Here is a 19,751-nt window from a genome sequence, read left to right as displayed (position 1 = left end):
TGTTAAATTTAAGATTTTGAAAAATAAGGACCTCTTTTAGTTTCCCTTTTTGAGTTGGCAGTGAATATCTTTTTAGTAGTGATGTATTTGACAATTGGCCCCAAATGTCCAATTCCCTATTGGTAAAAGCGCAAGAGGGCACAACCTTTCCTATTTGTGCTAAATGTAAATGAAAATTCCCTGAATATTTCACTTTCATATCGTTCGCAGAGGTTGGTTTTGGGGCAATTTATGTAACATTGTATTATGAGAGTACAACCATATGTACTCTAAATATGCCCCTTCCTTCTCATGAAATGCGTAATTTCAATTTGAAAACTACTGGAAGCTGCAGCACATATTATTACTGAAATTGGTTCACTCATAACTCACTAAAAGGTGTAACTGAGAAAAAATGATTATATTTTCCTTTTTAAGCATGTCTCTCTTCTTCAAAAATATAGTCACATACCAACAATGTTTTTCTTTTGTTAGTTTCTTCTGTTCTTTTGATTCAAGATGTCCATTGAGTAAAGTGTGCACCCACTCAAAACCTGTAAATTTTTTTGACATAGGAGGGAGCAAACCTGATCACAATACATGTATACTATAGTTATAATTATTCTTAAAATGTGAAGATTGGCCATCGTAAATCAACTCTGGCAGCATTATGAAGTTACAGCATAGGCCATCTGATTAAGCGATAAGAAGAGATTTTAGAGGTGGTATGTTATCCATGTGTCTTACTGAGGTAATTAAACTGTGAACATCCATGATCATTGTGATATGATATTAAGGTCATGTTATTTCTGTGACGTTCAGTGGGTAACACTGAAGTCCCAAATCCATGCTGGGCATTTTTGCATTATGTTATAAGAAATAGATTTCTGTATCAAAGTATGTTCTTCGTTAAGGCCAATTAACTTTAGGGTCGGACTGGCCGATATGGCAATCAGGCAGTGCCCGATGGACTGGTCTGGCAGATCAGTGTGTGTGGATTTTCTTTAGAAGTTGTGGGCCAGTTTTATGGCCAGGTGGGCTGGTTTTTACTGATGATTTCTGTGATATTATCAATTTTTAGTTATTTGCTTTGAGAATGTGGGCCACTTTTAGTTTGGTGCCTGGGCCTATTTTTTGTCTGACAGTGATGAGTAATACACTTGATATTCCTTGCAGGTCTTGAGTATACTTACACACAAATGTTTTAAAATGGTGAAGCTGCAGAATCACGGTGTGGAATACATCTTTGAATATTTAGTCCTGGTAAAGCTGGAAAATGTGACTTTCACTTCTATTGATACATGTAGGATTACACCAACTTCCAAATGAAGTTTTCACATTACCTTTGATGGCTGTAAACTCCCACTTTCCTCAAAGGTCTCCATGAGAGTGGAGAACAAAACTAAATCGGGGTTTATTCTGCCGCTTTGTAGTTCCAATATATTCAAGGAGTTTGTAATCTTGAATAATTGCAATATGTTTCTTTATTTTTTCTTCATATCTGTGGGGTTCCAAAGTTGGAACCACAGTGCATGCAGAAGATATTCAATGCGTGTTTCACCCCCTCTTGGCACTCAGGCCTGGGGCTTTTTCAAGGCTTAGAGAGTAATGGTCGGGATGAACCTCCCTTGGAGTGGCTGGTGTGTGGAAGATTTCTGTATTTTATAAATATCTTCAACTATAATAGTGAAAATCTGTCTCGGCACAGGGCTGTCGCGAGAGATGATATGGGGGAATGTCTAAAAGCAGCAGAAATGTGGCACAGAAAGGTGTACTTGTGCATGTAGTCAGAAAAGTAAAATATGAAGGATAGGGGTGCTTTAAAATGTTTCTTTGAACATGGGAACTGTGGGAAGAGGTACATGGCGGCTATATTACTGCTGTTAATTTCAGAAATATTTATTACAAAATACAGATTACATTTGACAGTATTTACTGCCAATTAACAGCAGTTAATGTGAGAAATGTATTGATTACAAATGTGTGCTTCTAAAATCCATACTTTGAACACTATGTTTTTGTACTGTTTTTGTAAATTAAAAAAAATCATTAATATGATTGTATACAATAGAATGCATTTTAATGCATGACTAACTGCTTGCGTTGCTGTAGTTGTTGATAGTTGGTTAGGTGTTTTTTTTTGTTTAATATGTCAATTTATTTCCTTTATAAGGCCGCATTGGCAGAGAGTAGTTTACCATTGCTTGGTAATCCCGGCTTGTTGAACAACACACCCACTGGTTTACTGCAGGCAGTTCACGAAGACTTGAACGGTTCACTGGATCACATCGACAGCAACGGGAATATCAGCCCGGGCTGTTCTCCTCAGCCCCATATGTAAGTGCTTAGTAGAAAGCTAACATACAAAGACATATAAGTACAAAATAATCATTTTAATAACTAAATTCACAGTTGTTTTATTTCAAATAAAGCTATGAACATTAAATAATTAAAAAGTACAATCACAAGTTGTTGAAATGTAAATGAGTTCTCATCTCCGTGGGTACGTTTACTTAAACTTTGGGCTCGGAAAAGAGTGAGTATATGAACTTTTGTAGTAATTTTGCCATATATGTTTATTGAGAATGAAACAAACAGGGCATGATTCAGAAAATCACATATCAATAAGGAAGGAACACTACAACAGTACTCATTTACATACTCTTTCTTATATAGCATGATGAATTGTCCCAAAACATTCCACGTTTTTCTAAGAAAAGTACAAAGAGGGCACAGTCCTTTCCATTTGTACTAACCATATAGAAATATTCTGCATTGTTTAATTTTTATTTCAGTGTAGATGTTTTGGTGCTAATTCTTAGTGGAATATTAGAGTACATAAAAGAGCGCTACAGGAGGTCACCTTTATATACTCTAGAATGCCTTTGTGAGGCGGTCACCTAGTGATTTAGCTGAAGTTCATATTGTATACCTATCTTTTCACCATGCCAAAAATGATAAACAGATTGTAGAACAATTTTCAAAAATATTTAACACATCTTTTGCTTGTGTAACAAAGATATTACTAATGCTGTATCGACGATAAAAAAAATAGCAAATTGTGCATCAACTGTAGTTTTAGTGTCCATATTTTACAAGTGGAGAAAATGGTTCAATTTCTTATCAAATAACCGAGCTAACAATATGGATTGTCAGTGTGTTGAATTTTTACCAATGGACAAAGATCATTATATAAAAAGTACTGGGGTAATCGGGGTTTGCTACGTTCCTTGCCACATAGGTAAAATAAATACTGCGTTATCTCACATGTTCTGTATTTTATCAGGGGCAACATGATGTGAAATATTTTGTATAAATGAATGCATTACAATATAGAGACTACAACTGCACTTTCCAAATGCTTCGGACAGTAGACGCTCTGCATTCTGCAAAGTAAATGCTGATCTTTTGTATGGCAATTATTTGGGAACATGAGTTAAAGTCTTAAGACACAGGGCAATAAAATTTCGGAAAATTGTTTCCCAAATCTAAATTTTAAGTATCTAACTTTGGTTGTACCCTTTCAAAGCCACTGGTATACCCAAGCACAAATAGTAGCATTGTTGCACATTTTCTTGAACTAGTGAATATGGCAATTCATTTTAGTATTCTTTACAGAAAATTCCTTGCCTTTAAACCATTCATGCTTTTTTCACCGCGGTAGGGAGTTGGCCGATTTATACGAACTGTAAAAGGTAAAGTTTGACTTTTAACCCACAGTCTAGCAGAAGCTAGTAAAAACGAAATTTTTCTGTTATATAAATCATCATAATTAGATATTCAACTTTAATTACTGGTGGGTCTGTATTGGCAAGGTTTATATGTTATATTTTATGCAATACTATGATGTCTATTAATATTTAGCAGCTAACTATATCATTAATTACTTTAAAATCTTCCCCCTACCATCTTTTTAATGGAGCCGAAAGAGGAAAATAATTAAAAATTGATGTATTGTGAGTTTCAGATGTGAATGTTGCTTTAGAAATGCCTAGCCTTAATCCGTGTTGTCAATTCTGCAGTTTTCTATTTACTAAACAGCAATGGCCAAGCTCCCAAGTAATCTAATACAAGGATATATATATATATATTTTCGCTCCAAAGGTTGCCCTTGCATTGGGAAGCACTCTGACACTGTTCATAGGTGCAAGCCCTTTATTGGTACAAGAGGCGCAGAGACATCGAATGCTTTAGCAGTTCAACAGCATTCTCGAACCTGACGCGTTTCGAAGCATTGGAAAGCTTCTTCCTCAGAGGCAAAGACGTGTTCAAGAAGTGCGCTCCGTGGACCTGCCTCTTAAAATGCCAAATGGTCCGCCCTGGATGGGCCACTCCTCCCGCTTGGAGCAAAGGATGTTGGGTCATAAGTATGCCCGAAAACCCGGCCTGAATAGATCACTCCTCGTGATAGGAGCGAGGAATGCTGGGCCATGTAGTCCATGCTGATGTAGATCAGTCCCCGCATGATTAACCTGCCGCCAAATCCAAGCCCACAGATGGGCCTCGATGTCCGTGCTCCTCTCTCAACCGTCACAGTGTCCCCAGTTAGAGATCTGATATTTACCAGACCTCCTGCTCCCCTGCTATGGGGTGGCGCTCTCCCGGCGGCTGGGACCGCCGCCAATATGTCGTCGCTCCAAAGGTTGCCCTTGAATTGGGAAGCACTCTTACACTGTTCATAGGTGCAAGCCCTTTATTGGTACAAGAGGCGCAGAGACATCGAATGCTTTAGCAGTTCAACAGCATTCTCGAGCCTGACGCGTTTCGAAGCATTGGAAAGCTTCTTCCTCAGAGGCAAAGACGTGTTCAAGAAGTGCGCTCCGTGGACCTGCCTCTTAAAATGCAAAATGGTCCGCCCTGGATGGGCCACTCCTCCCGCTTGGAGCAAAGGATGTTGGGTCATAAGTATGCCCGAAAACCCGGCCTGAATAGATCACTCCTCGTGATAGGAGCGAGGAATGCTGGGCCATGTAGTCCATGCTGATGTAGATCAGTCCCCGCATGATTAACCTGCCGCCAAATCCAAGCCCACAGATGGGCCTCGATGTCCGTGCTCCTCTCTCAACCGTCACAGTGTCCCCAGTTAGAGATCTGATATTTACCAGACCTCCTGCTCCCCTGCTATGGGGTGGCGCTCTCCCGGCGGCTGGGACCGCCGCCAATATGTCGTCGCTCCAAAGGTTGCCCTTGAATTGGGAAGCACTCTTACACTGTTCATAGGTGCAAGCCCTTTATTGGTACAAGAGGCGCAGAGACATCGAATGCTTTAGCAGTTCAACAGCATTCTCCAGCCTGACGCGTTTCGAAGCATTGGAAAGCTTCTTCCTCAGAGGCAAAGACGTATTGAAGAAGTGCGCTCCATGGACCTGCCTCTATATATAGATATAGATATAGATATATAGATAGATAAATATAGATATATAGAGATATCCATCTATCTATCTATCTATCTATCTATCTATCTATCTATATATCTATCTATCTATATAGATATATAGATCTCTCTCTCTCTCTCTCTCTCTATATATATATATATATATATATATATAATATATAATATTTTTTTTTACAAATGACAGAATTAAATATATTTGAATCCCTCTAAAGTATCCTCTTTTACAACTGTTCAGCAGTTTTATTTCCGATTGTACTTTTCCTAGTAATTTAATTTCACTTTATTTAGGTCCCAGTTCTATAATGAGACTTTTTGAAAGTCTATTTCAAATCTGACATACATGTTTGTGGGACTTCTCAATTCTTTGCAGAGTTTGTTCACTGTTAAGCTTTCAGTTTAACCGCCAGTGTCTTGATAATCGCCATCGCCTTTCCTTTAGTGTATACGTCTTGACACATGCAAGGAGATGGTCTGCTCTAATCAGTTTTTGGCTGTAAATTTTTCAAAACGTAAAAAAGGGCTGTTTTGGAAATCATTACCTGTTGTAAATAATAGAGAAGTAGTAATCAAATCTGAAGTAGAATAGCAGGAGTCTGTGCCATTGAGATTAGCACTGCTCTAACACTAGAAAAATGAGCGATCAGAGACATGGCTTCACCTCTCAGGCTTTATGCCGTCAGCTACGCCATAGGCAGCTTGAGGCATCCTAGTTTTGTCTCTACTTCAGCAGCCCTCTAGGGTTTGCTAATGCTCTCCTCTCATGCAGATGCCACAACAATGCCCCTTGAAAAAGCAATAAGAATTACATTGTGTATTTTAAACGGCAAAACCTTTACCTAAGTGCACGGTGCATTAGCTTAGGAAGTGATGCGTTATAACTGTGGAAAATATATATATATTTTTTAATATGGCAGAAGTAAATAGCCATCCAAGGAAGCCAAACGCACAATATGAACATGCTAATTATTCTTAGCAACAGCAGAGGAATCTCCTGTTGAGGCCTGAACAATCTTGTGGATGGAGATTCTTGTGATATTAGATATAATGGCAACATGTATTTTTTTTTAAAAAGCGGGACAGTTCAGGGAAGTGACATATGTAGAAACACCGTCAGACTGTAGCAAATAATTAATTTTAAGACAAAGGTGGTTTACAGATTTTGTGCACAGTAATGCATATGATAGAATGATAGGGGTAGGATCACAAAATATCTTTACATTTGTTAATACTTGCCCGTGTTGTTAAGTAAGCGGTGCTCTATGTAATTATGATTGCAGATTTGTGGAGGTGGTAATGCGTGACCAGCATGTTTATGCATATTTGTGCGGCACTTTGTTTTGCAGATGAGGTGTTTTCTTATTTTTGTGCTCTCACAGTTTTGCGATGCATTATTGCATTTTGATTTTATGTTGTCCTGTGGTTGTGGCGCTACATTCTGTTATTACTGTTTTGTTGTGTTGTATCCCATGATATTTTTGCCTATTTTTATTTTGCCTTGTATTGCATCATTTTGCTCTGTTTTTAAAAAAATTTACAGATAAACAAATGCTGTCATATTTTCATTCAAAAGTGGCACATTACTTTAACCATTCTCTAAGGTGAAAAAATACCACTGCTGTACAATTATTTAAGGCTCTGGTCAGGCCAAACCTGTGGCAGAGACGTGTCTTAATGTAACACTTTCAGTGATAAATTTATGTGACGCACTCACAGATCTGTTCTTTCTATTCATTTCTGATAATTGGACTATTTTGGTAACATTAACCTGGTGCTTAATGGGATCAATGTCTCCATAAACCCAAACCACAAAGTAAAACATGATATCAGACATAAAGCCTAACAACATACTAAAATGCTAATGACAGCCCAGACCAAAACTACTTTCTGTTTCCAAAATATGAACATAATATAGTGTTGAATGCAAACAGCTCTTTGTGCCCTAAATACGATGACAGTTGGGTACAAATCACAAATCCTGAGCCTTTTTCCCTAAGATCTCATATGATAAAACGTTTTGAAAACAGTGTGGGCAAAAAAGTGTGAATTTATAGTTTGCTCACCTGATAACTGGCCCGAAGACTGGCACGTACAATTTGTGTGCTATCCCTTACTGTGCAAAAACTAAAGGAAATGATGGACAGAGTGTTGAACAATGCAAGCACTCACCCCCAGTCAACTGATCTGGGTTTAATCCATCACTGTTCTTTAGCCCACTCTGCCACCCCATTTCAGACATGGCCATATGCAAATCAGTCTGACCCTGTGCCTCATGGGAACAGTCCAGCCCGAACTGCCAAGCCATGTCTTCCCTGGACCGGAAACAAGCTTCTTAGGACCGGTTTCTGGCATTTCAGCCGTCTTCAGCCAGGCTTGCTTGAATCCAGTGGCAAAGTGAGCAAGGGACTCACGTCTGAGCATACCCTGCCAACTTATGGCGAACAAAGCAAAAACCAAAGGAAATGATGGACGGAGTGTTGAACAATGCAAGCACTCACCCCCAGTCAACTGATCTGGGTTTAATCCATCACTGTTCTTTAGCCCACTCTGCCACCCCAGTTCAGACATGGCTATCTGCAAATCGGTCTGACCCTGTGCCTCATGGGAACAGTCCAGCCCGAACTGCCAAGCCATGTCTTCCCTGGACCGGAAACAAGCTTCCTAGGACTGGTTTCTGGCATTTCATCTTACTGTGCAGCTCAAAATTAAAAATGGTGTGCTAATTGTGCACTAAGTAATTGCTTTTCCCCTTCTTATCAGCTACAATAAATTCTTGAAAATGATAATTCAACAAAATATTTTTAAAAAGTATGACTTTCACCAGCATAATTAATTTATCTCACTATATTATTGTTGGAACTGGTCCTTTTTGCAGGGTCAACCCCAAACATTTTGCCTTCCTCCGGTATTTTTTCTGACCTGTTTTTGTTGGTTGTATGACTCTGGGTACTTTACGACTGCTGTTCAGTACTAAAATGCATGTGCTCTCTCTGGAAAACTTGGTATGATTGGTCTACACCTGTTTGGCATATGTAATTTACCTATAGGTCCCTTGTACAGTGGCATCCCATATACTCAGGCCCTGTAAATTAAATGCTACTATTGGGCTTGCAGCGCTGCCTGTGTCACCCACCGAAGTAGCCTTTCAAACCTGTTTCAGGCCTCTGCCGCTGCAGGGCCTGTGCTCACAGTTTACTGCCGCCGTGACGTAGCATGTAAAGTTGTTGCCACATCTGAAACTGCCCTTTTACTGCATATAAGTCACCCCTAAGGTAGCCCCTAGCTAGCCCCATGGACAAGGTGCTGTGAAGGTAAAAGATAGGACATGTGCCTTAACTGTGTGGCATGTCCTGGTATTGACAAACAGCCTAACTAAATTCTCACTGCTGTGAGGCTGCCCTCTAATAGGTTTGCATTGGGGCTTCCCTGATATATGCTTCAGTGGTCCTTTCCGATATGAGAGGGGTAGTGTGGCCATGTTTGTTTTGTTTGGAATAGTAGTGATAAATCCTGCTTATTGGTGAAAGCGGATTTACCATTACTATTTTAGAAATGCGTCTTTTAGAAGTGGGCATTTGTGTGTGCTTGTGAGTCTTTGTGCTCTGCCTAGTTGTGTATTCAATGTCTGGTTCAGACTGACAGGAGAGAGGAGATGTGCATTCACTCTAGACAGTCACTAGGGGGGTTGAGTTGTGTCCTGCCTTCCCTGGGTGATTCAGCTATAGGCTGAATAGAACTTGGCTGCATTTGGAGTGGTGAGAGGAGTTTCACTTTCACATAAATAGGCCTGGTCTGCATTTAGAGTGGTGGGAAGAGTTGCACCTGCACCTGAAAAGGGCTGTGCCTGCCTTGTCCAATTCTGTATCTGCCCCCCAGTTGTGTGTCCGGGACCAGGGCTTGTGATGTGAATAGGGTGCGGTGCACTTGTGAAAAGTGTGAAGTGCCCCCAGAGCAATGACTTTTGATCTATAAGTGCAGGGGCTATGACCCCTTGATTTCAGACTTTGCCTGGACTTGTAACCAGACACTGCTGGCTCTACAGACTGCATCTGGCCAGAGGAGAAGCTTATGCTGGCAGGAGAAACCACCACTGGAACTTTGCCTTCCTGTGCTGACCTGCTGGAAGTACTGCCTCTTGTTTCTCTGCAAGAATCCTGTGTGCTGGCCTGTTGCCTGCTCCCTGCCGATGTGCCCTAGTGATCTCCCAGGGCTTGGTATCCTGCCCTGAGGTACTCCGAAAACCTAGTGCATGGTGTGCACCTTATTCCTTCTGTGCACTTTCCCTTTAGTTTGGGAAAGTTATGGCGCATATGCTCTGTTTTACCAGAGCCATAGCGTTGCGCTCCTCAAAACCTCAAGGGAGCAGCAACCTTGCCGTGGTGTGCAGAGTCCAAGGCGGAAAGAAGCATTGCCGACTAGAATTCCTGGCATTTTCCAGCCATGCCCCTAGAAGCCCATGAGGATGCTGCATTATCGCCGACTGCTCGGAGGTGTCTCCAAGCTGAAGTGGAGCCAATGGAGACTTCGCTGCGTGCCCTGCAGCCGGGGGCGTGGTGCTGCAAGAGGCGCCCTACAGGAAGGAAAAGACGTCTCATACCTCCCGCTGTGAGAGTTAAGACAGAGTTTTCGACCTGTGTCAGCCTAGCCCTGAGTGCTAGACTGGGACCTGTGGCCACCCGCATTCTTCCTCTCTTCTGTGCCCCACCGAGGAGGGCAGACGATCCCCGGAGCAATGGGCGGTACCACGAGTGACTGGCATCACCAGCCATGGCATGGTAGACGGGATACCCAGCGAGCCCTCCCCACTGATGTTGGCATTGTGGGTTGGAGCCCCCAAGAAGGCCTCCTTGTGTTGTGTGAGGAACGGGACGCATTTCTTTTCTCGGTCCCAAGGGTCAATTTTTAGATCACACCTGGGTGCTTTTGCAGCACTGGGATAATTCCCACATAGCCAGGAGTAGGCGGGCAGGTGGCCCAGAATCCTACCAGGAAGGGAACTGGGTTATGCATAACCCCTAATAAGAGCATAGGGGCCGCTCTGGGTGGGGTATCTTGGTATGCTGGTAGTTGCTGGTCATTATTCCTCATGATAATGGCTTTGTGTCCTGCCTGATGTGATGTTGTTGGTTATGTCTTGCAGTTACAAGTATTTACTTTAGTGCACTACTGGTGTTCATCTGACAATTGCACGATTGGTGAAGTGATTATGTAATCTATGTGACGTCATGACAAGTGCTTAATGGCACAGTGATTTATGTGATTATGGTCTAATGTGTTTTATGACCAATACAATGGATATTTTTATACAACCTTGTTTGGAGTCTCTTTTTGTGGTGTGCCTAGCTTGTCACTGGTGTGTGTGTGTGTTGCGCAAATGCTTTTCACATTACCTCTGGGATAAGCCGGACTGCTCTGCCAAGCTACCAAGGGGGTTAGCAGGGGTTATCTTGTGTTTGTCACTCCCTTACCATGACTAGCGTGGTGGGTTCTGCCTGGCTTAGGTGCCCCAGTTCTAACAATTATACTAAAGGTGGGACACACTTTCAAAGTATATACATTTTTAAAATGTTATAAATAAACAACAGACTGTTCTGTACATTACCAAAACGTGCTAATTTTTCCATTCCTGTTTATCTTTCCTAAAGCCAGAAGGGCGCTCTTGGCATATGCAGAAAGATTATAGAAGACTGTTGAAGTCTTCTTAAAAATGAGCAAACACCTAAAAGATAAAACAATAGAACTGTATTTTTAGTGCACATCGAGTACTTTTTTTGAGATTGACCATTTTAGAAAGCTTCCCAATACAAAAGTAAGACGAATCATTTTGATTTCCACAGTAAAATAACATCTTTTGATTTGAGGCTGTTAAGTTCTTTTTGTGGATAGTTCGAGTGCCTGCGTAGCTTCATAAGCAGTGGCATAACCCATATTTTGTTTCTACGGGAAATAAGTTCAGATATTTGATGCAGTTATTTAATCCCAGATTGGAAATCATTTTCCTTACCTAGAGAAGCATGGGATCCAGTAGGTAGGTGCGTAAGTTATGACGTCCAACATCCAGGTGTAATTTCTTTGAAAAGAGCCATTAGGGATTCGTTATCTCGTCAAGCAGGGGAGGCCAAGTCTCTGTCATAGTGATGTGCAGCTGAAGTGTTTTTGGATTGTCATGTGTTGTAAATTTGACCAGCCTAATATAGTTCTGAAATAATTTTTCTACCTGCTGAGTGGTCCAGTTAGTTGGCTTACAAAGTTTGACATTCATCACCCTGCTTTAATTTGAAAGCATCTTTCTTAAATTAGGGATAGGCACTTTGTAACACGTTAAAGGTCTACCAGTATACCCCTGATACTGGTCAATGCCTCAATGGCAGTTGCGAAGATAAAAACATTAATACATTTGCATTTTTAAATCTAGTTTTTGAATTCAATCTTATGTTTTTGTATATTTTCGTGGTTGAACAGAGATGTGAATCTTTACATGAACAGTGGTTGAGTTTGCCATTCTGGGCTCATAGACAGCGATCTATAACAAAGGGGGAAAACATTTCAGATATCAAACAGGCTTCCCTCATTATAAGCAGAATTTTGATTTGAGGGGTTACCTTTAACACTGATTCAGAACATAATGACAAATGCTAAGCCATAGACCAAATGAGATGATGCATGGTTAATATGGACCCAATTTAGTTGGAAATTTGTAGGTCAGGATTCAAAGCAAAAGCTTATGTCTTGGAAGGATGAATGTGGAGCCAAAGTCCAGAAAGACCGGACAATGCATGACTTTTCTGTGATCTTAGTGCAAATACAAACATGGCAAGGAACGTTGCTTGGTGTAAGACATGGATTTGTAAAACTCCTAAATTCAGATCGAAAAGAATTGAGTGTAGTTATAGGCACCATAGTAAAACTAAATAATGTTCAACCCAATGTACTGCACAGCTGCATACAATGGCTGTGTCGTATGGCTGTATGGACGACCTGATACTGCATGCCCATCACTTTTTACGCAAAGACAGTAAAACAGTTGGTGCACATTGGTGGCTGCACATTGGGCATTCACCTAGTGCTTTAAATGGAAATATAGAAATGCTGGTACTCTATTTTGGGCACCTGTTTGGTCCTGATAATTCCTCATAGTTTCCCAATATATATATTGAAGCAGTGTTCAGAAGAGCTGGTACTCTCCTTTTCAAAGTGCAGGTAATCAGTACTGGACAGCTACTGCCCATCTGAAGCACTGCATTCACCCTAAAACTGCTTTTTGCAGTTTATCATACTAACAAGTTTTTTACGAACATAAGAAAGAATGTCTTATCTCAAAGCACTCATAACACCTTTGATGCAGATGATGTATACTATTTTCTTCTGTCAGACAGTCTTACTGCGCTATAGAACTAGTCCACGTATGCACATTGCTTTATATAAAATGCTATAGATGATATTTAATAATGGTAGACAAATAGCGTTTGAAATTTCTGGTTTTAGGATGTTTTGGGAATGATATGGGGATTTGTGATGATTTTTGGCAAGGACCTGTCATTAGCATTAAAAACATACCTTTTGCAATGTTAAATCCCGTAGCTCACATCATCTGTGGTTAAGCAATATGTATCTGTTAAGCTTGGAATTGTTTGGTTCCCGTCAGCTTTAAAACTTTCACTTCTCACCGAGCTAGATGGCCCTGGTAATGCCAGCCTTGCTTATGGAAGGCAATTCTTTCAGAGGTTGAACTTAATTTAGTATTCCAAAAGAGATACAATAGAAAGGCATGCTATATGACATTAGAAAGCAAAAGTGGACCTTGCTGGACAAGTGCCTATTTATTTTTCACTAATCAAGGCTTTGTTGACAAACAACTAGTGTATAAGATTCGAATATATGGTTATAATTAGTCTTATAAATTCTGTGAAAGACTGTTACTGTAACAATTAAGCAAACAGGAGTATTTCCTAAAATATTTTATACCAAGGGATTTGGGTTTTAACCTGGGTAAACACTTTGAGTAAGTTATTGACTGTTACTATTTTGCACAGTGCTTGTTAGTATGCAGCATATAGCTTTAGGGGCCGGATGTATGACCAATTTTAGCATGCGCAAACGGGTTAGCGACCCGTTTGCGCATGCTAAAATTGGTATGTCCATGTACTAACACAATTTTGAGAGTCGCAAATAAATTGCAACTCGCAAAAAAGTGTTTAAAAACTTGCTATTTGGAAGGGGAGTTCCCTTCCAAATTGTGACTCTCTAACCCGTGTACTAATGTTCTGTGACCGCAAAACACTAGCAATTACCACCTTTTTCAAGTAAGTGGTCATGCATTTGCAAAAGGGAAGGGGTCCCCAGGGGACCCCTTCCCCTTTGCAAATGCATGCAAAAATATTTTTTAAGGGCAGGCAGGAAAAGGAAAACGGGCTGCATTTTAAAAAAAGCTGCTTTATTTAAAAGCAGTCCCAGACATGGTGGTCTGCTCAGCACAGCAGGCCACCATCCCTGGGAGGGCCAGCCATTCCCAATGGGGTCACAAAATGCGAGTGCCTAATTAATATTATTGAGCCTTGCATTTTGCGACCCCATTGGGAATCACAATCAGTGTCTCTGAAACTGTTGCACAAGGTAAATTGCGACTCGCAATTTGCGACTCGAAATAGAGCGCAAATTGCAATGCGCAATTTACTAGGGTCGTCCATCTGGCCTTAGGTTTGTTTACTTTCAGGCATGAGGAACATATAGTCATATGCAGCATATTCAAACATTTATTTTAGAATATCAACATGTCTTAGATGAAAAAGTATTTTTGTATATTATTTTTGTGTATGTAATGCTATTAAGAGTCAGTAACATAGGGCCCTATTCGCAAATAAAATGTAATAGCTCAGACGAAGATTTTTGGCTCTGCATAATAGCACTTTTTCATTAATCTTCTATTCACAAACATTTCCAGAAGGACATATGGTAAGCTACACCAAGCACAGGTTTCCATGCCTACTTCTGAGAATCTCATGTGACTTTTTGTGAATGCCCCTTTTCCCATGTATGTCATTCTCCATAGCAGAGAACTCTGAATTGAGGAAATGGAACCTCAAGTGCAAATGCTTTTTTTATGTTAAGCCTTTTTCTCCATGAAGAAAGCCCTTCTCATACACCCCTAACCAATATGCTGATCCATTCTCCTTAACGTGGGAGAAAGGGAGTTACATCAAACCTTGGCTGGAGTAAATATCTAACATTTCCAGGGGTCTAGAGTAGTTTGAACATGCCTACAGATAAGCATGTTTGTGATCATTTCCAAGGTCAAAGACAAACCACACCTTGGAGCATCCATTTCCCACCCCTTGACTTGAATTTATGAGTGAAGATATCCACTCTTGTAAATACAGATATGCCTGCCAGGAATCCCTTTGTGAATTTCTGGGGCAATAATTAAACTCTGTTGTAAACTTATGTTTCCAACTAAATGTAACTTTCTGAAGAAGGCCGCCATAGTGTACATTTCAGAGGTCACAGAAGTACCTTTAAACATTTTGATTTGGACATATTCTAGGGCATCTCTGTTATGTCATGAGGTTGGACTGGCAATCACAGGTGTGAGCATAAGCATTTATCTTGTGCACCTGAACATATATTTGACATGGTAGGTTTCCAGCACTTTGCTAAATACCTGTAGATATACCTTTGCTCTGCTGGATGGTGGGAGTGGTATTCATGACCTGTCCCAAAATTGATGGTTTCCTTGTCTCTCTTTTATGCTTACAATCTGGTTATAGAGCTGTACATTGTCACACCTTATATGCATAGGCTCTCACGTGGCCACCCTCTGAAATGAATAGCCATTACACATTGGTTGTGCTTCAACAGAATTGTGTTTTGTTTAGTAATACCAAGTTTTTTTACTCTACCAAAAGATAACTGTTTTTTAAATCCAAAGAGTATTACATGATAGTTTCTGACGATTTGTAACTTAAACGTGACCATCAGCACTAGAACAGACATGTGCTGAGTCCTTCTCCAAATGCAACGATTAATGCATGACCTACTGTGTGATTGTAAATGTGGTTTACCTGAACATCTATTTCTCAAGTAAAGTAATTGCTGTAGATGTATCCTACAAGTTTATTCTACAGCATCTCAATCAAAATTATTATTTTATTATTATGCAATTCAGGCATTGCCACTTACAACACCTTAATGAAAACTATTTTCATAGTGAAAAACAAATGCAGCGTGTTCTCTCTTTTGTCTTATTTTTGATACTCATGACATATTTCTATCTACCTTTATCAATCAAGATTGAATTTTAAAAAAGAGCGTAGTTCCACTTTTTATAAAAGCAAAGTAAAGAATTAGTTTAAAGCTTTGCAATATAAATCAGATATGACACACATACTAGAAAAACAGAAAATGCTGGGCCTCTGCTTGTTACTAATAAACTTTTAATAATACATTATAAAAACACTTGTGACAGGGCCACTTATGATACCAGTAAAGCAATTGGAGAGTAATCCATGTCTTACATTTTCAAGTCATGTCATAGTGCTAACTGCATACTGTTTATAGATCAGTCCTTTTTAGCAATGACAGCTAGCACAGTAGTTGTTATCAGAAAAAAAATGTGACTTTCTGTCATTTTAATTTACTGTCAGATGAGGGATTTAATATCAACTTATGGACATTACAATGAAAGGGTAAACTTCTTTTGGCACTTCTCATATTATAGGAATATAATATCGCTATATCCACTTATTTGTCAGTTATGAGCTTTGAATACCACTGGAAAAAATCTAATGTTCCTCAATATTTGAATTAGTTGAACAATCATGTATTTATTCATTTGTATACAATTTGATAGCAAATTTAACAGCAGCCTCACAAAAGCAAACACATTGAAATCTTATCTGGAATTAAAATTATCAGTCACTGTATGTTTTTGTATTTTTTGTATTGTTACCTACACCATTCTTAGTATTTTCTAACTAGAAGTGTGATTATCTAACTAGAAGTCTGTTGTCCTAATAAACAAAATTCATTACAGCATAGTAGCTACTGTAATCTATTATTTGTACCATCCTTTAAAGTATTTATCTTATTAGTTTAGTTATTCATATTGCTTCCATTTAAAATTTAACTATACCTTCATTACATCAAGATTGGAAATCATACAAGAGAGAAAATTACATCACACAGATTCTTTCACATTGTCTAACAAATATTGGTGAAAAGGTAAAAATAGCAAATTTACCTTTTCTGCATGGTCACCACAGATTTTTCACCTTTGTCTGGACACTATTATCAATGGTACTAGGACTCTGTGCACATTGACCTGCTATACAGTGACATAGTATATGTTCTCTGGCCCTAAAACGCTCTTCACAAGATGAGTTTCATTAACTGTCCTATAAGACCATTGTAGAGAGCACAAAACATGCACCTGTGGCATCAAAGCTAAATGTCTTATGTGGGCCTCAATATGTATTAATACCAACCATATAGAGGGCAACAGTATTTGTCTGTCCGGAGCAACATGGTGCCTTGAAAACCCATTAGCCAGGGTGCTAACATATCAAATATAAGGTACACAACATATTGCGTGCTCAGAGAGAAATAAAACCAAAAATCTTTTTGACTGCTTATGCCTCGCTAGACCTTTTCCTGAACAGGCCTAAAATCTTTATTATTTACACCATTATCTAATCAAATATGTTTTAACTTACCATTTGGAAAAGTGGCAACTAACTGAATATGTTTGTTGCAGCTATGACTTGAGAGTGATAGCACTGTGTAGTTGGAGACGGTGACGAGATACGGACCGTTTCGATACTGGTTGCAGTGGAACACGATTTAGCGACAGTGCCGTTCCTAAACTTGGGGAAAGAGTGTTCAATACAACCCCGTTTGGTATGGTGGAGGCTGGTATGAATGCCCTCGGCCTTTACATGCTCTTCCGCAACACAAAAGTTGTCCAGTGAGGCGAGCGATTGAAACCCTATGCCCTGATGAATTTGCCACAATAAGGATAAATTGCAATGAAACATGTTGGCCTTCTTTATAAAGGTTAGCAGCATATAGTGTTTTTATTTTGAGTGAACTCACTGGTTTGAATAAAGAGGGTGACCTAAAGTGAGTCTCTATCTCAATTTTGCTATTGCTCGGAACATCTGTTCTTTGCAATACACAGGGTTTTCTTTTTCTTTTCATGGGGACAGAAAAATTTCTTTAAAAATTTCCTTTCTTTGTCTGTCTGCCTTTTCCTCACTGGACACTAGTTTCCTGACTTTTGTGAGTTGGCAACCAATGATGATAAAACGTGGGCATACTGGTGAGAACCAGCTGGTAGCCTCCCTGGTGTTGCATACGTGAGGTGACTTCTCACTCTTCACATTTATTTCTCTGATTATTTTCTGATTTTTGGTGCTTTACTTTTTGTGGAAAGTTACTGTCAGGTAACGGAGGGCTTTGCTGCAGGTTTTAATTGAAATTTAATAGGTTTAGGACTGCACTAAGTTGGACGTGATGCCAGAGACCTTGGGGAGATAGGTATTCCCACCAGCAGTGTAGGTCCCAAGTTCAAGTGTGATTCCTCTTGGTGCCAAGCCTTTATTGGTTTTGACGAATATTGAGAGGAGGGCGGCTTGGCATTTACCCTCTTTAGCTCCAATTTGTGAAGACTGTGTAGTGCAGACCTGTGCCACACCGTGTTTACTTCATTTTCAGCAAGGATATAAATATTTAACAAATGTATAATAGCTGTATTTTGATAGAAGCGTGAAATTACTTTCTGTGTGCCAAACATCTGTAAGCAACCTGCAAAGTATGTGGTGACATTATTTTCTTCAATGGTCAAAGTGTCATAGAAAAGGACCAACACTCTTTCTATTTTTTAAGGAGAGACTTACATTCACGGTAAAAAGGAACACAGTGTTATTTTGTGCGCTATGTTTTGCTCTTGATATTTAGATTTAATAAGGCTATGTGTGTCCCTTCTTCTGGGTGATCAGTCTTTAAATTGCAAATTTCTGTTTTGTGTGCTCTCCCATCAAAGTTATGTTTATAAGTTTTGATACTCATTTTCGTCACACATCATGCCATAGCCATTCATAATAATAATCCTTTATAGTCCAGTTCTTTCCTCATATTGGCTGTGAGTCTAAATTCTCCTGTCCAAAAAGTATGTCTATAAGTATCATTCCTCCGTGGTTTAGTCCTAGATCATCCCAGACGGACTGAGATTTCACATGCAAATCATGTATATTATGTGCTGTTTTGCTAACCATAATTTATTTTAAAATCCTCCCATTTAACTGTTAAAACCATTTCAGTCTGCATTCATTCTTCCTCCAAGTGCCTTGAGTGCTGTTCTTCCTGGTTTGGGTCATTGTAATTGCTGTATCTTTTCAGTTTCACATTGTTCCAGTCCCCTGTTGTTGCACTTACAGATCATTCCAGTTCCTTCTCACTCCTCTTGACAAAAGGATCATCCCAGTCCCCTGTCATTCCACTTTGAGATTGCTCCAGTGCCTACAACGGTGAGCCAATTACACTTTAATGGGATTAAGGGGGGATGTTAATACAGTTAGATAAATGTTAGTTGGTTAAATGTTAGATGGTAGTGGTTTGAATTAAAACATTGTATACATTATAGCAAGGCAGACAAATCAGTTAGAAACTGAACTGTCCAGATAAGAATAGATTCACGTTTTTATAATGTGAAGTTTCCAGTTAGAAATATACAAACTGCTGCTGAAAAGATGTGATATCTGTAAAGTTTATATAAGTTTGCTAGTTTGTCACTAGCATATCTTTTTTACAGTAAAATAGGTTATGTGTCAAACATGATAGTGACTAGTGTTCATTGATTAAACAGGCACTCCAGTGTGTTTTGTGACATGTTTAGCGGCAAACATGTCATGGTGATTCAAATCATGTGTCCATCTCTAGTCAGAGACCACCCTCAGCAAGTCAGACTTGGTTCTGATTCTATATGAAAACACCAGACCAAACTGGATAGCCAAATCCCATCTGGACATGCCACAAAAGCAACCCCAGTCTGCTTTGTTGGGCCTCATCAGTAATGTGATGCTTGGGTCTTGTGGCACGAAACACATGGGCCATACCTCTTGTAGGTTGGATATCATATATTAAAACATGTTTGGAATGCTTGCAAAAGCATTTGCTACTACCAGTCACTCTGGATTTAATCCAATGCATCCTTTTGTGCATACTATGCCACTCCAGTGACTTGCTTGATACAAATCAGCCTTAGTCATACCCCAACACGAACAGGACAACCCGATTTTCACGCATTCCACGTATTACCTTTTGCTGTGTTAAAGAAAAACCGCTTCCTAACTCTTGGTGACGTGGAGATTGTATTAGATTACAAGAA

The 19,751-nt window shown here is 39.6% G+C and overlaps 1 protein-coding gene across 11 annotated transcripts in view; it reads left to right on the top strand.

The window, feature by feature from the left end:
- The window catches only part of FOXP2 (forkhead box P2), a 261,057-nt gene that overhangs the window by 207,845 nt on the left and 33,461 nt on the right, over positions 1 to 19,751 (top strand). For 8 of the 11 annotated variants that reach the window (XM_085653162.1, XM_085653166.1, XM_085653165.1 and 5 more), the window contains 2 exons: positions 2,153 to 2,316; positions 18,802 to 18,891. In XM_085653162.1, the coding sequence (XP_085509288.1) occupies positions 2,153 to 2,316; positions 18,802 to 18,891 (254 nt within the window). The remainder of the gene's footprint in view (positions 1 to 2,152; positions 2,317 to 18,801; positions 18,892 to 19,751) is intronic. The other 3 variants (XM_085653168.1, XM_085653170.1, XM_085653167.1) reach the window with 1 other exon arrangement.

Source organism: Triturus cristatus, chromosome 4_1 (assembly GCF_964204655.1).
Source record: "Triturus cristatus chromosome 4_1, aTriCri1.1, whole genome shotgun sequence".
In the NCBI taxonomy this organism is placed as follows: domain Eukaryota; kingdom Metazoa; phylum Chordata; class Amphibia; order Caudata; family Salamandridae; genus Triturus; species Triturus cristatus.
This window is presented reverse-complemented; position numbering and strand designations above follow the sequence as displayed.